Genomic DNA, 14,983 nt, shown 5'->3' on the forward strand with positions numbered 1-14,983 from the left:
AACTTGAAGGGTTGGAACAAGACTATCACGATCACCGCTTAAACAAATATCAGTTCAGATTTACTGTTCTACTTCTTTTTTTACCCAGTTGCCTTCTGTGCTATTGTCACGCAATCTCTCTGGCTTACATTCCCTCTTTTGTTCTCTGCTGCATCACATAGTGTCTATATACTGCTTTTGGATACTTAAGTTTTGATTCTTCCAGAGTGTCTGCACTCTCCTATCGTCTTTTTTGACACTTTCCATTTTCTCTCAGCATCTCTGCCTCCATGCGTGTGTCTGCCTCTCTCTCTCTCCCCTTGATGTTTCTGTTTCTTGATTCATCTCACACAATCTAGTCTTGGTTTTGATCACCCTATACCTCTCTTTCCTCCAGTACGTCTGTCTTTCTCTTGCACACACAAACTCAGATGGTCTATTTCCACTTGGGTTGCCTGCAAATCAATGCTGTCATGTCTGTCAGTAAGCTGGAGAGTTCTTGAGCTCCAGAATTCATCTCACAATCTGGGTGACCCATTTTTGCACAAAGTCACATAGTTTTGAGCTGAAATGAAGCACTACAGAGTGTTCTACCACATCAGTTATACAATATACCCACATTACCAACATGTTAGTGTTCTGCTATAGAAGTGAATGGAGTCTGTCAGAGTTCTGTTCTCACTCTGCTATGTAGGAGTACACCTCTATTTGAAGGACAGCCCAGGGACCCATACCCAAGAAGTGAAAATCCAAACCCCTCACTGGTGTTAAAAGCTGTTTCACCTTTATGATATCAGATCACAGTGACAGCTGAAATACAACTGCATTTAGCTTTATAGTCAGCAAATAGAACTGAGAGTGGAAGTGACGCGATTACATTCAAGAAGCCTGTATTAATCAAAAAAACCACATTAAACTTACAGTCAATCAATCCTTGTGCTGGTTAGACCACTAAGCATCAGAAATATAAAAAATTACCTTAATATTTCACGTTCTATGCAACATTAGGAATGAAATACATTTTTTCTATTACATTGTTTTTATTAATGCATGTTATAACAACAGCTATTCATCCAACAAGATAATTCCTATAAGGAACCTAAACCACCCATCATTTTTCACAGGCCTTTGAATGCGTTTTTTTTTAAAAATCTTGAATTATCTTCCTATGAGGGAAACACCCCGAGGCATTTGCATATATTGCAGCATTTTATGCGCTGTGAGTGGAAGCCTGAAAAACGGAAAGGGCAACAAGCTGTGTGTGCGCGCTGGGGTGCAGAACGTTACAGCCTATTTATGGAGACAGGTTAGGACTAAAACTGTGTTAATGTGTGTCTCAGCTGCTTCACCTCTGGAAATGGGTCAGGGGACCTTTACACGTCCTGAGCTTCCAGATGGTCTCAAATCAAAGACCTAAAAAAAACAAAAAAAACTTCCCTAATGAGAATGAGGACATTTAGTCTAATTTTTGTCTGAGGATGCTCGACAAAGTTTAACAAACTGTACTTTATTATGCCTCATTTACATCCTCCTCTAAATGGTGATCTTCTTTGTAGAACACAGTTTATTGGGGGGGGGGGGGATCCCTTTGGATCTGGCTGTGGTATCCATTGTAACATATTTTAATATCCTCCGCGTCGATAATTGGGTGTCAGTGCGCAGACACCCCACCCACTGCCCGTGACCTATGAAGTAAAAACGCCGTGGATTCCACCCCCCACTTCTTCATTGCGCCCTTGCTAATAAGCGCCTTTTTAAGGAGAAATAAAAGGAAATTAGAAAAACACAACTAACAAGAAGGGGTGTGTGGAATGACAGGATGACTGAACGACGGGAGTGTGTGACGGAAGCCGGGAAAATCAGGACGCGTTTCTTCGCTTCTGTTCCTTCGTTCCGTCGGATGATGCTGCGTCGCTCCAACCACTGCGATCCGTGAATGCGCGCTGTCTCCTCATCTGCATCCACCCCCCCCCCCCAAAAAAAAAACAGCAACGTCTGAAACGGGCGGGAGACGATGTGCAAAGCGTTCAGGGAGCAGCAACAAGATCATTCTTCTTCAGTGACAGCAAGGGTTTTGTTGGAGCCCGGTCCTTCCTCGGTCGGTCGCATCACCGCCGGCTGTTTGACGCGCATTTGGAGAAAAGGGGAGTCGATCGTCTACTCACTGTTAAATTATTTAGGAGTATCTGTTCCTCAAGATCAACACAGACTGGAGTCTTTGTCTAACATCTTCCACGCGTGATCTCGAAGCCGAGTTTTAGGTGACTGTGGCGCGGATGAGACCCCAAATCTTCTCCAAAGGGATGCAACTCAAAATAACCCCAGTGCCAAATGGTGAGACAGCAGCTTAATGACTATAGAAACCATTCTTGTTGAATGTGCTCTTCTTCTGTTAGGTTTGAGGATTCACGTTTCTATTATTGGTGTTTTATTTATTTTTTTCCCTTCAGTTTTCCGTACCTCTTGAACCCAAGGGGCCCGAAATCCGTGACAACTGCGGCCCCTGTGTTGACTGTCCCCTCACCACTCGGAGCCTGGACACCGGTGACTTTTAATGGCTTTTGTATTCAGAAGATGGAGGGTTTTACTGGTGCTGAACGTGCTTGCTGTTGCTGGGTTCATGACTTTCTGGGCCAAGTGCAACACACGCACAGTCCAAGCCGGCGGTCCGAAGGCTCTGGACAGGAAGAGGCCCCGCGGGAACGGGACCGCGCAGGGGTCCAGCATCAGCCATGAGGCGCTGCTGAAGAGGCTCAGCTCGCTGGAGGACGTGGTGTACCGGCAATTAAACGGTAAAGAGCAGGGATGGTAGTTAAACTGGATGAACACGTCAATCTGATTTTCCTTTATTAAAGTTCTAAAAAATTAAAAGTCTATGCGTCCTGACGTCATTCATGACGTGCTGATGGCGGTACCGAGTACCGTAGTAAGGTTCTGAAGAGGATCCACTTAGAGATGATGTGTAGGGAATATTATCCTGTTAATAGAAATTTAAAAAAAAGGAATGATAGATGATATTTGAAATTGAAAAAAAGTAAATGGTTACATTCTAAATGACAAAAGTTGAGTTTATTTCCAGATGTCGTCATTCAGATCCCTGTTCTACCTGATTAATTCCTGAAGGAGTGACTTTCCTCCTCCGGGGAGGTCAGAGGTCAATAGAAGCAGGAGCTTTTAGGGGTTCAGCAGGATGTTTGCCAATGGAGAGGCTTAAATACGGCTTTTCACTCAGCAGAATAGCCACTTTAATCAAGCTGCCACACACAAACACACACACAGCCACTCTGAGAAGAATCTTATTTCAAAGCTAATTTGAAACAGTTAAATCCATTAAGTTTTATTAGCATTCTACAGCCTAGAAACTAAACTCTTTTTGTCATATCACAAAAAGTGTTTCATGTACAGTTTTTGAGGACCTGATCTCAATAACAGTACAACAACCCAATGCGTTCCGAGTCTTCTCAGGAGATCCCCGTGTATGAGATCCACGAGCTGTTTGTTCATTAGAGGTTGGAGCTGTGATACAGCGGTATAGAATACATCAGTGAGAGGATAGGGTAACCCAACCAGACTAACCGATCCTAACATGTAATCTGACCTTCTTCACTCAGGTCTGTCAAAATCTCTGGGTCTACTCGAAGGCTTTGGGGGTCGAGGTAAAGGTGGCATCCCTGCCACGCTATCACCTGCTGAGGAGAGTGACGCCAAATACCTAAGGGAGAAGTACGGTTACAATGCCTACCTCAGTGACCGGATCTCTCTGGATCGGACCATACCAGACCACCGGCCTGGCAAGTGAGCACATGGGTGTACAAACTTTTAATTTCACTATCACGATTGTTTCACAAAAAACTCATTTGTCATCCTATAAATCCATCACAGGGTAATCTTTTTCTGCTTTTACCCAGTATGATGGATTGGCTAATAAATGTTTTGCGGTTCTTTTAAATGACATTGAGAGAACTCAGGAGTCACTGCTATTCCAGAAGCAGCATTTACATGTTTCACATGGAAATACGTGTTTCTGGTGAATCATTGATTTTAATGGATCTTAGCATTAGTGGAGGTAGAGCATGGAACAGTAGCTGACTGGCATCAGCCAGTTCATTCATGCTTCACATTAAGTGGATCATCCACAGCTGTGTGGCAATCAGTAAATCCATCCAATCATACTATGTAGTGTGGGTGTGAGTTGCATCAACTAACTGCTTTTAGTCAAAGTTCATTCCACCACCAAAATATGCTCCTTTTTTCTTGACATCAGTCACTTTTTGCAGCACATATACTGTATACAATATTATATTTTGTATTATGTATTGCCTAATACATAATACAGGATGCCTGTGTGCAGGATTCCACTCCCATTTAACGCAATGTCTTTGTCATATTTACATTTGATGAAGGTGTGCTATTAGGCGGCCAATTGATCTCCAGGGCTTACATGCAAGGATATATATATATATATATATATATATATATATATATATATATATATATATACATACATACACACACATATACATATACATATACATATACATATACATGCATGGAGATATACTGTATATGTGTGTGTGTGTGTGTGTGTGTGTGTGTGTGTGTGTGTGTGTGTGTGTGTGTGTGTGTGATCGTGTCTTGCTGGAGAGAAGGCATCAGAATCCAACACTCACAATTGTCACTCAGGTTTTTAAAAAAAATGTTTCTGGGATCAAAGTGTGTGTGAAGCATGTTAGGGTGTGATAACTTGAGGTGTAGCCTGAGCCTGTGAGCTGGAGTCTGAGGATCCTCCTATGTAAGGATGAAGGTCCCTTTTACTATGCAATGCCAGAGGTGGTGTTGAAAAGAGAATGAGAAATGAGAGAGGGAGAGAGAGAAATTGGAATAAAATAATTTGATAACAAAAATACAAAACGTGAATTTTGTAGGTTTGGGGAACACGACAAGAAACTGCAGTATAGCAAAAGATTAACTGGATCTTAAAGGCACATTTAGAGCCACGTTTTTTTAGTCAGTGAAGCTGTACTTGCAATGTGATAAGTTCTCACACTTGTAATCATTCTCGTTGATCTCCTCTATCTGTTACAGCACACACCGCTGTGCCTGGTTACACTGATTTGTGCCGCCTCTGCCTCCTGTGCTTTCCTCTTATTACCATAATTGCAATGGCATCTTTTCCCTTGTACATTATGTACATACAGTATATCCTGGATATTAGTGTGATATGTGTCGGCTCACTCCCTGAGGCCCTTTTACCAATTCAAACATAGGTTATTATCTACAACTTCAATTGTTTTTGTTCCAAAAAATGTGAATATGTTTCAAACACACATATTCATCTTTGTAATATTTGTAAGTAAAAGAGAAGCTCTTTCTAAAAATCAAGTTATCTGAAGTCGCAGAGCCTGATGTCACATTGCTTTAAAGGGAAAAAAATGAAATAATAAAAATGAAATAGTGAACCACTCATCATTAATCCACCATGTTGGCATCTGTTTTTACGTTTTCCTGCCAAAAAGCCCCAAAACGTATCTTCTAACCACATGAAAATTCATGAAGTTCAAAGACTTTTTTGATGTAATTTTCATTAACCCCTAGATGTATAATAATTTTTCTTGTAATTAGAATTGAATTAGAAATAAGGTTAAGGCTTCTTCCTGCACACATTGGGTGAATAGGCCAAGTTGTTTGCTTGAGTCGAACGCTACATGTAGTTTAGCCCTCTGATCTTCTAGCCTCCACAGAGGCAGACTGGTCTCTTACACCAATGATGGAACACAAGTAGAGCTTTTACAGATGAGGTTTATTTGTGTCTCTGTGCAGATGCAGGAAGGTCAACTACCCAAGAGACCTCCCACAGATGTCGCTCATCTTCATCTTTGTCAATGAGGCTCTGTCGGTGATCCTGCGCTCCGTCCACTCAGCTGTCAATCACACTCCGGCTCACTTGCTCAAAGAAATCATTCTGGTGGACGACAACAGCGATGATGGTCAGTAGGAAAGCATGATTTCACACTCTCAGGTAATCTGAAAGACATTGACAAAGTGATTATGCAGTTAGATATAGAAATCCACTTATTTCTTCTTGTAGTACTGAATAACTTGATGATTTGGGAACACAACTATGCATCTTACTAAGTTTTGAATGAGGAAAATGGAACTGCTCTCATCTTGGTAGGTCAGTATGTAGTTAAATGATTAATAGTAGTTCATGACAAGGAGGAATAAAAGCACGCTGCAAACATAACTGAAAACCTGTATTCATGATTATTGTCGGTAAATTGTTACTCATGCAGATGTTGGTTTGTTAATCTGCTAAGTGTTCTTAAATGAGATAAAGGCATCACACTTGAAAATATGGCATTTTCTTCATGGAAGTTGCAGTCATTGCGTCTGAGGAACAGCCTTCGCAGGGGTGACGTTGAGTTTTTGCAGGGCAGACAGGCCGACAGAGGCGGAGCATTATAATGGGATGTCACGGGAGATGTCCCCCTTATTTATGGGGAAGAGCTGCCAAGTTGGCCTTTGTGAGATGAAGGGAGTGAAACAGAGACAAGAGGATAGAAATGGAGGTGAAACCATGAAGGAAAGGGGAACAGGGTGCCGGAAAGAAATAGAGCGAGAAGTGTTGTTTGAAAGAAATTAAGAGAGTAAGGGTGAAATAGACTACTGTGAAAAGGAGAATGAGGAAGAGTGAAACAGTGATAAAGAGGCATCAGAGACTTAAGTGAGAGGCTGACAGCAAATAACAATGAAACAGGAAGAGACAGATGATTGCAGATTGAGTGTTATTGTATTTGTCCCAGTGTGTCACTCAGCTACACTGGGTCCTACTTAAAAGATCATTTTATTGTCAGAAATGTCACACAGACCTCGAACCAGCGCTCCACCAAGAAGTGTTAGAGACTGCAGCAGTGCAGAGGGCGAGGCAAGCAAAGAAATGACACTCACCACTCTCCGTGTGTGAGAGAGAGAAAAGAAACAGCATGGGAAATGAGCCTGTGATCTGGAGTGCAGAGATAGAAGAGAGGGAGGAAGAGAAAACCGAGCGTGAGACATTTGTTTCTGTTTGGGGGAATTTTTCAAGCATGTGTTTGTCATTCAGAGGAGGAAGGATTGTGGGTGTGTGGGTCTCGATGGGAAAGACTGAAGAGTTGAGTTATATAGAAGAGAGGTGAAGCTCAGGAAGTCACAGACGTCGCGGTTTTGAGTGTGTTGGAGCTCAAAGGAGCTCTGCAGTGAAGTGGGAGACCAGATTTATGTCGTCTCTGTTTGTGTGTGACAGACTCTTGTGTTGTAATGTTTGTGTGTCTGAGTTAGAGCTTCACGTTTAGTTACTTTAGTCAGACAATGTGATCAAACAGCTCAATGGTAGTCTGATGGGATAACTATCTAATGGACAGGATGAGTAACTGTTGTGAAGCTTCTTAATATTTGTGACGATCAGGTTGTGTGTTATTGCTCTGAGGCAGCAGTGGTAGAGAACACTGTCCCTGCCTCATTTTGAATAGATCATATTTTTTGTTATAATTCCTCAAGTTTTGTTTTTTTTTACAGTATTTTTATCGTGCTGCGTTTGGTAACCTCTAACTTCCAAGGAAGCATCTACCAACGCATCATCAGGAGGGTGGGTGGGGGTTTGAATATTCCACGAATAAAAGCTTAATGACCTCATGTCTAAAGATTTCTGTCTGACTGATGTTTTTGACAATAAAGACCAAAACCCCACCATAATTGCTTCACACTGTAATCAAATGACATCTTTTGTTACCTCTGCCACTGAAGTTGTGCTTTTGCCAAGTTGATTTAATTGTTAGCAGGATTACTAAAAAAGATTTGATGGGATTTTGATTAAAATTTGCTTGGATCTTGGATCAATGAGGATTTGATCAACTTATGATGCGGATCCAGTTACAGATCTGGATTGTGTATCACTTTTTCTCTTCCTCCAACTCTGTGAACGGGTTGGTGCTGTGATGCAATGCCTTCCTTGTGGCAGTAAATGTTGTTATAAATTCTTTTACACAGTCGTTTTGCAAGATGTGTCCTGGATGATGTGACATAAAAACGTAAAAATGAAAGCACCAGATTTAGTATCTGTACTGTTTCAATTCTTACGGCTCATACAGAATTGACTCCTGGGAATAACAAATGATAGTTTTTAAGACTCACAACTTGGGTTCATTTAGGGGTAAATCTGGCTTATTTACAACAGTTATTGATCCAAACGCTGAAGAAAACCAGCAATGGAGAAATGTTTTCCTTGACATGTCAGACTGATAATAACAATCTGAACTGCAGGGAAAGCCTTTCATTGACAATGAGGTCATTGAACTATCACACACAAGTGCAGTGACATCATGAGTGATTTCTAGTGCAGCAAAAATAACATAAAGCACATTTAAATAATGAATAAATGATTCCCCCTTGAACTGCCGCCCTATCATGGTGGGGGAGTTTGAGTCTCTGAATGATCCAAGGAGCTATATTGTCGGGGGCTTTATCCTCCTGGTAAGGTCTCCCATGGCAAACAGGTCAGGTGTGGTCAGTTGTGAGGAAAGCCCATCTGACTCTTATGTGTTGATTTTCTGGGTTGTGATCATTTTGTACGGAGGGCAGAGCAGCTGAAAGGACCTCTGGAAGAATACGTGAACAAGCGCTACCCCGGCCTGGTCAAGATAGTCAGGAACCAGAGGAGAGAGGGGCTGATCCGAGCCAGGATTGAGGGCTGGAAGGTGGCCACCGCTGAGGTGACGGGATTTTTTGATGCCCATGTGGAGTTCACCCCGTCCTGGTGAGTAAGTCCAGCACGGGAGATGGAAAAAATATTGACAGCCATTCATTCAAGTATAGACAGTGTGAATGATTTCAAAAACTCCGAAAATTATTTTTATCGTTTGTTACACATCGTCCCAGAGAGGAGTTGTTGAGATAAGAGCAAAAGGGCAGAGCCCGTAGAATCAAGTAAACCTTCTCTATGATATGTGCCTGTCAAGTAATAAAAGACACAATATTTCAATAATAAAAATTAAATGCCTAATGGCACAACATGTTTTGTATAACCCAACACCTTTTTGTTTGTGTCCCATTTGTTTTCTAGTTCAGTGTGAGCTTCAAAAAATGTACACAAGCCAGTTCACTCAGCATAAACAGACATGCCCTCCAGAGCTGCACTGAGCTGAAGCAAATAGAATTTGTAATAAAGTTTGTTCTACTTTTAGGCTGTGTCTGTAAAGTCAGCTGATGTGTGTGTGTGTGTGTTTTCTCGCTTATCAGGGCCGAGCCGGTTCTGGCTAGAATAAAAGAGGACCACAAAAAGATCATTCTGCCTTCCATCGACAACATCAAACACGACACGTTTGAGGTGGAGCGCTACGAGAACTCCGGCCATGGCTACAACTGGGAGTTGTGGTGCATGTACATCAACCCGCCCAAACAGTGGTGGGACGAGGGGGACATATCTGCACCCATCAGGCAAGCTGACGTCAGCGTAGTGATCACACACCTATCAGGATGTCTACATCTGTCCTCTACAATCTGTCCTCACACACACACACACACATACACACACACACACACACACACACACACACACACATACACACACACTAAATAACTTTAACTTTAAAGAAGAGATTAGAAAAACAAAAAAAAATTGAGAAAAACACAATAGCTTTATGCTATAATTTTTCCCCAAATTGATTTTCATTTCCAAATATGCATTAAACCAGATTTTAATTTATTCCTAAGATATCAATTTCAATATTGTTTAGAACAAAATGAAAACCCATCATGTCTAAATGTGTTGAAGCGCACAGATTCTCTTCTTTAACATTTGATTCACAAAACAAGAGGTAATGACTTACTGTTACAGATACATACCTCGCTTATGAAGCTGTACATGTTCTTTCCATTCATATGTATTTATTTTTGAGGGTTTTTTTGTCATCACAGGACCCCCGCCATGATTGGCTGCTCCTTTGTCGCAAACCGCAACTACTTTGGTGAACTTGGCCTTCTGGACTCTGGCATGGATGTTTATGGAGGGGAGAACATCGAACTGGGCATCAGGGTTTGTGTGTCACCCATTTTCCTCCTGTTCCTGCTCCTTCCTCCTCCCTGTGGGTTTAAATGGAGCTGTGGCCACTGTAGCATGGTACTGCTGAAAAATGAGGCCCCATTAAGAGTCCTGGAGGACCGGTCCTGTGTGAGCAGCTCACAGCAAGGCAATGGAGACAAATAGGTCACATAGAGGGAGGGTTGGGGGCTTTATTACTGTATATCTTGAGAGGCTGAAGAGTCAGCTGTTCTGCAAGGTTGTGATGAGTATGATGTCTTTTAAAACAGTTTCTACTGGAGTAATGGAGTCAGGCCCACCATTCATTAGAATGTTTCCAACAAAATGCTGTGATAAAATAACTGTACGACACCCACCATGTACAAAAGGACAGCCAGGGTTAAATAGTATAGGAAGTGGAACATTTAGAGCCAAATGGAACTTGATTAAAACCAAAGTGAATAATTTGAATATCCAAAGAAAAGTAATTGGAAAAATGAATCAAATTACAAATGTGGTTCTAGTCTGCTGTTGGCCTTTTAAATTGTTTCAACATGGGGACTGCCCTCAACCTTCATAGTGGCAGTGTTTCAATTACTTGATTTTGATATGCTCTGCCCTCTAGTGGACAAAGAAATATCACCTGCCGCATAAATGATATTCCCTGCTGTCTTTTCAACCATTTGCAGGTGTGGCTATGTGGTGGCAGTATGGAGGTGCTGCCTTGCTCAAGGGTGGCTCACATTGCTCGGATGAAGAAACCCTACCACAGTAACATAGCATTCCACACGCGGCGCAACGCTTTACGCGTGGCCGAGGTGTGGATGGATGAGTACAAGTCAAATGTCTACCTGGCGTGGAACATCCCCATAGAGGTGAGGGGCTGCTAGTCCTGCTTGGCAAAGTGGATGTCATCATTACAGCTTCTCAAAACAGATGGTGTTCAGTAATATCATATTAGGTATTCATGTGTGAACACATCCCTTAATAAGTTCTTGTACTGCTGTAGAATCATGGCATTGATTATGGAGACATCTCTCAGAGGGTTGCACTGAGGAAGAGTCTGCAGTGTAAAAGCTTCGAGTGGTACCTTGACAATGTTTACCCGGAGATGAGGAGGTACAACAACACACTCTTCTACGGGGAGGTGAGTTGGCAGTCAAGCTGACAGAAACCTGAGGGAGAAGCTTTTACATGTGAGGCATGGTGCGTCTGCATGAAACACAGTGACAGATAGGTAAGAAATATAAATCCCGAGGGGGTTATAAAGAAATTCTCAACAGGAAACAAAAAGACAAGAAACAGCACTCAGTGAATACACACTGTCTGAGCTGTGTGACTGAAATAAAAGAGAACTTCTTTTTTGAATTTGGAGTCACATCTTGGTATCAAGAAGCTATTTGGGAATAATGTTTTTGTAAAAGGAATTGTGCTTGTTGAAAGCGGATGGCAGTATTTATCAGAGGGTGTTCCATTTCAGATTCGTAACTCTAAAGTGAACCACCTGTGTATGGATCAGGGTATGAAGGAGAACCACACAGCCACCCTGCACCCCTGCCATGGATGGGGTCCTCAGGTACATGATGGACCAGGAGGCTGCATCGCTCATCTCATCTTTCTTCTTGAAAATACAATTTTATCAAATTTGACATAATTCTCACAGGATTAATGAAAAAGTTCCTCTGTCAGAATAATAGATAGACAGTATTGTTCTGAATCCCAGAGACAGCCAGTGCTGGTTCCTCAGCTCTTCACCCCACACGGGTCTCTTATTAGCTCGCTGTTGGCAAACAGGTTGTTTGCATGACTAAAAGTTCGAAAATCTAAATCAAACTAAAGCACATTGTTAAGTTGTATCGGTATTATCCATCTGACAAATCAAATAGCAAGCCTAATTTTTTTTTATTAGTGCAGCGGTTCATTCACGCGTAACGTTTGTAGATGCAGCAGTATCCTCTAGAAACAACAAGCGGAACATGAAGACTGAATTGAATCGACCTGAAGCTCAACAAGCTGTTGTAAACGTTTTCCTAGAACACACATTCGATCAGTGTTTCTATTAGCAGACTGTCAGAAATGTATTACAGCTATGTGGAATGAGTTGGAGAGAATAATACTTAAAATAATTTAAACTATTGAATGAGTTCATCTAGACAAGCACAAAAACGTAAGATTTTCATTACTTTTTGTAATCAAATCACCTGCACAAGAAAATGTGATGTCATAAATTTTTGTGTGATGCCATAAATTATTGCATGGACATTGGATCTGAGGACTTGAGGTTCACAATATTCACTCTGTATGTATGTAAGGGTTAATCAAGTTTTTAAAAAACAAAGGTACAGTAGCTTGGTGTGTACTCAGTGGGAAACGTGTGTGTGTGTGTTGTGTCTTCCTTCAGTTGGGACGTTATACCAAAGACGGTCAGCTGTTCCTGGGCCCTCTGGGCAGCACGGGTGAGGACACTCGCTGTGTGGTGGATGAACAGATCAGTAACTTTCCTCAACTCCTCAACTGTGACAAAGTGGACAACATTAAGCAGAAGACGTGGCATTTCTCTCAGGTTACGAACTTGTTTGTTTTTTGCGTTTGTTTTTTTTGTAGGTGTATTTTAGGGGTTTTTTTAGTTTTTTTTAAATGCCATTTTGTGGAACAACTATTGATTAGATTTTTAGGGTAATCTGGAAGAATGTTGATTCATTACTGCTACTATGTAACATGGTGACACGTTCAAGTCCACCTCTGATTGGTTTAATTCTCACATAGTCAAGACTCAGGTGGGAAGTCATTATCAAGCCAGGCCAATCAGAGACAGTGGGACAGATCAAAGTATTGACAGTAATATTTTTAAATGTTGAGTTTCCTTCAGTTTGATTGTGTTTGTTCATTACAACACATTTAGTTTTCTGTGAGTTTGAAATCACAAATCCTGATGTGAACATGAGAGACAAGAAAGAATACAGTGAAATTCTTACATCATTTAAAACAAATGATGCCACTGTGAAAGACAGAGTTTGACTCTTTCACCAAGTATTGGATTTATTTTGTTTTTGTTTTTACTGAAGACAACAACACAAAGTCATTTTTTATGAGACAGTCTGCACATTGATTAAATGTCACATCATGAAATGAGTCCAACAACATGGATGCAATGGATTACATGTAATTGGGATTAAATTATCAGATTACAAAATAAATAAATAAATATTCGAATCAGATAACTTTTGAAAAAATTGATTATCACAATTTTAAGGATATTTTAATAGTTTTCATAAAAATGTTTCATTTTAAAACGATTAAACACTTTTTTGTTCAACCAATTAAAACATTCTGACATAAACTAAAAAATGAAACATTTTTACCAGTATTACTTTCTAAAAGCCATTTGAACTCTAAACGATAAATAACTTATTTCTTAATTTTTTATTTGTTTAAAAAGATCAGTTAAATGTATTGATATGTTTGAAGGGGGAAAAAAGGATTGAACTCACTTTTGTCGATGCATTTGAATAAGACACATATCTTCAAACAAAACTCAACAGCCGGGCTTTTTCATCTTTCCTACTTATTCTAGTTTTATCAGGCATGACTGTATCTGTATCAGATGTGCCTCCAGCCTGGCTTTAGTTACTTTTCGACACATCCACAGGCCGTCTGCTGGAACTGAATCTGAACACTGCTTCTCCTCCCGCCCTGCAGAATGACTCAATCATAAACAGAGCCACGGGACGCTGCCTGGAGGTGGTGCAGGCCAACGTTTACTTTGGACACCTGCTGGTCCTGCAGCCCTGCTCTGGACAGAGGTGGACCATCAAGAACACCATGAAGCAATAGTAAACCAGTCCATTTCACTGGGACCAATGACACCAGAGGCCATTTGTAAGAGATGTCCAGTCAGCTCTGGTAAGGGTCAATTGATGAGGAAGAGGCCCTTCATCTTCTGAAGAAAATGATTTATGGTTCAAAAGTGATCTGAGCTGTGATTTTTTTGTTGAACGGTGTTATTTTTTATAAACTGGACTTTCAAAGTGACACAAGTTTAGCATGAAGACGGTTTTCCCCTGTGAATCTGACACATTTCTCTTGTGAGTTTGCTATAATTTGTGTATTCCCACCTCTACTCTGTGTTAAGGTTTAAGGATTGAAAAACGATCAGCAAAAAATAGGATTTCTAGCTTCATACATAAAATATTTATGCAGTATTTTATTCAGTTTTATATTTCAAGGGTAAAATAATAAAAGAAGTGGAATTTTGTAAAGGGCTTCATCAGAAGTTCAATATTTTAGCTTAAGATACATGAAAATGAAGGCATGCCTTACTTACCACAGGCAAACGTTTAACAATTCATTAAACATTAACGCCCCAAAGTGATTTTCTTTCCTGTAAATACTCCTGTAAATACTAATAATATTAATAATTTTAATAAGAGTTTGCCAGTGAATATTATTTGATGTAGTTTTTGATTTTATTGTAAGAAATTTTACATTGCCTCAAAAAAAATTGCATTGTTGAGGGTCGGGGTGCTATAATTTTTTTTTCCATATCCTTTGTATTTTTTTTAAATTGACATTTCTAATCATTGCATCCAGTAGCACCATCTTGTAGCGATACATCTTGCATGATTGTAACTACTGGACAAACATGAGGTCAACATGAAGTTCAGCTGAGCCAATTTATTCTGTTACCTGCCAAGTGCCATAACTGCTGCAGATGGACAAAACTAACAAGCTGCAGCCTGAAGCACTTACGGACGCAGAAATCGAACTGCAGACTCTGAGAAGATTGAATCAGTCAAGGCAAGGATCACAACTGCATCAATATGAAGAACTGGAGGCCTTTAAAGTTGGTTATTTTGTGAGTTTTGAGATGTCATATTCAATTTATTCATGGTTGCAGCTGAATTTTTGCACCCAAGATTTGTCTTCCAATAAACAACTGGTTTCCTTGTC

General features: G+C 40.6%; 1 protein-coding gene across 1 annotated transcript; it reads left to right on the forward strand.

Moving 5' to 3' along the window:
• Window positions 1-1,721: 1,721 nt before the first annotated feature.
• Window positions 1,722-14,983, forward strand: galnt17 (polypeptide N-acetylgalactosaminyltransferase 17). The gene is made up of 12 exons (XM_068318286.1): window positions 1,722-2,313; window positions 2,430-2,771; window positions 3,591-3,774; window positions 5,800-5,966; window positions 8,596-8,770; window positions 9,253-9,450; window positions 9,931-10,048; window positions 10,723-10,908; window positions 11,043-11,180; window positions 11,514-11,609; window positions 12,435-12,596; window positions 13,733-14,983. Exons 2-12 carry the CDS (start codon window positions 2,534-2,536, stop codon window positions 13,865-13,867), a joined length of 1,797 nt encoding a protein of 598 aa, XP_068174387.1. The 5' UTR covers window positions 1,722-2,313; window positions 2,430-2,533; the 3' UTR covers window positions 13,868-14,983.

The sequence above is a fragment of the Antennarius striatus genome, chromosome 6, assembly GCF_040054535.1.
Source record: "Antennarius striatus isolate MH-2024 chromosome 6, ASM4005453v1, whole genome shotgun sequence".
NCBI lineage: Eukaryota > Metazoa > Chordata > Actinopteri > Lophiiformes > Antennariidae > Antennarius > Antennarius striatus.

Bases quoted from the DNA above. Each gene is read 5' to 3' on its own strand.
- galnt17 (XM_068318286.1), top strand. From the start codon at position 2,534: ATGGCTTTTGTATTCAGAAGATGGAGGGTTTTACTGGTGCTGAACGTG. The intron at 9,451-9,930 runs GCAAGCTGACGT...TTGTCATCACAG, and splicing joins GACATATCTGCACCCATCAG to GACCCCCGCCATGATTGGCT. The intron at 10,909-11,042 runs GTGAGGGGCTGC...GTACTGCTGTAG, and splicing joins CGTGGAACATCCCCATAGAG to AATCATGGCATTGATTATGG.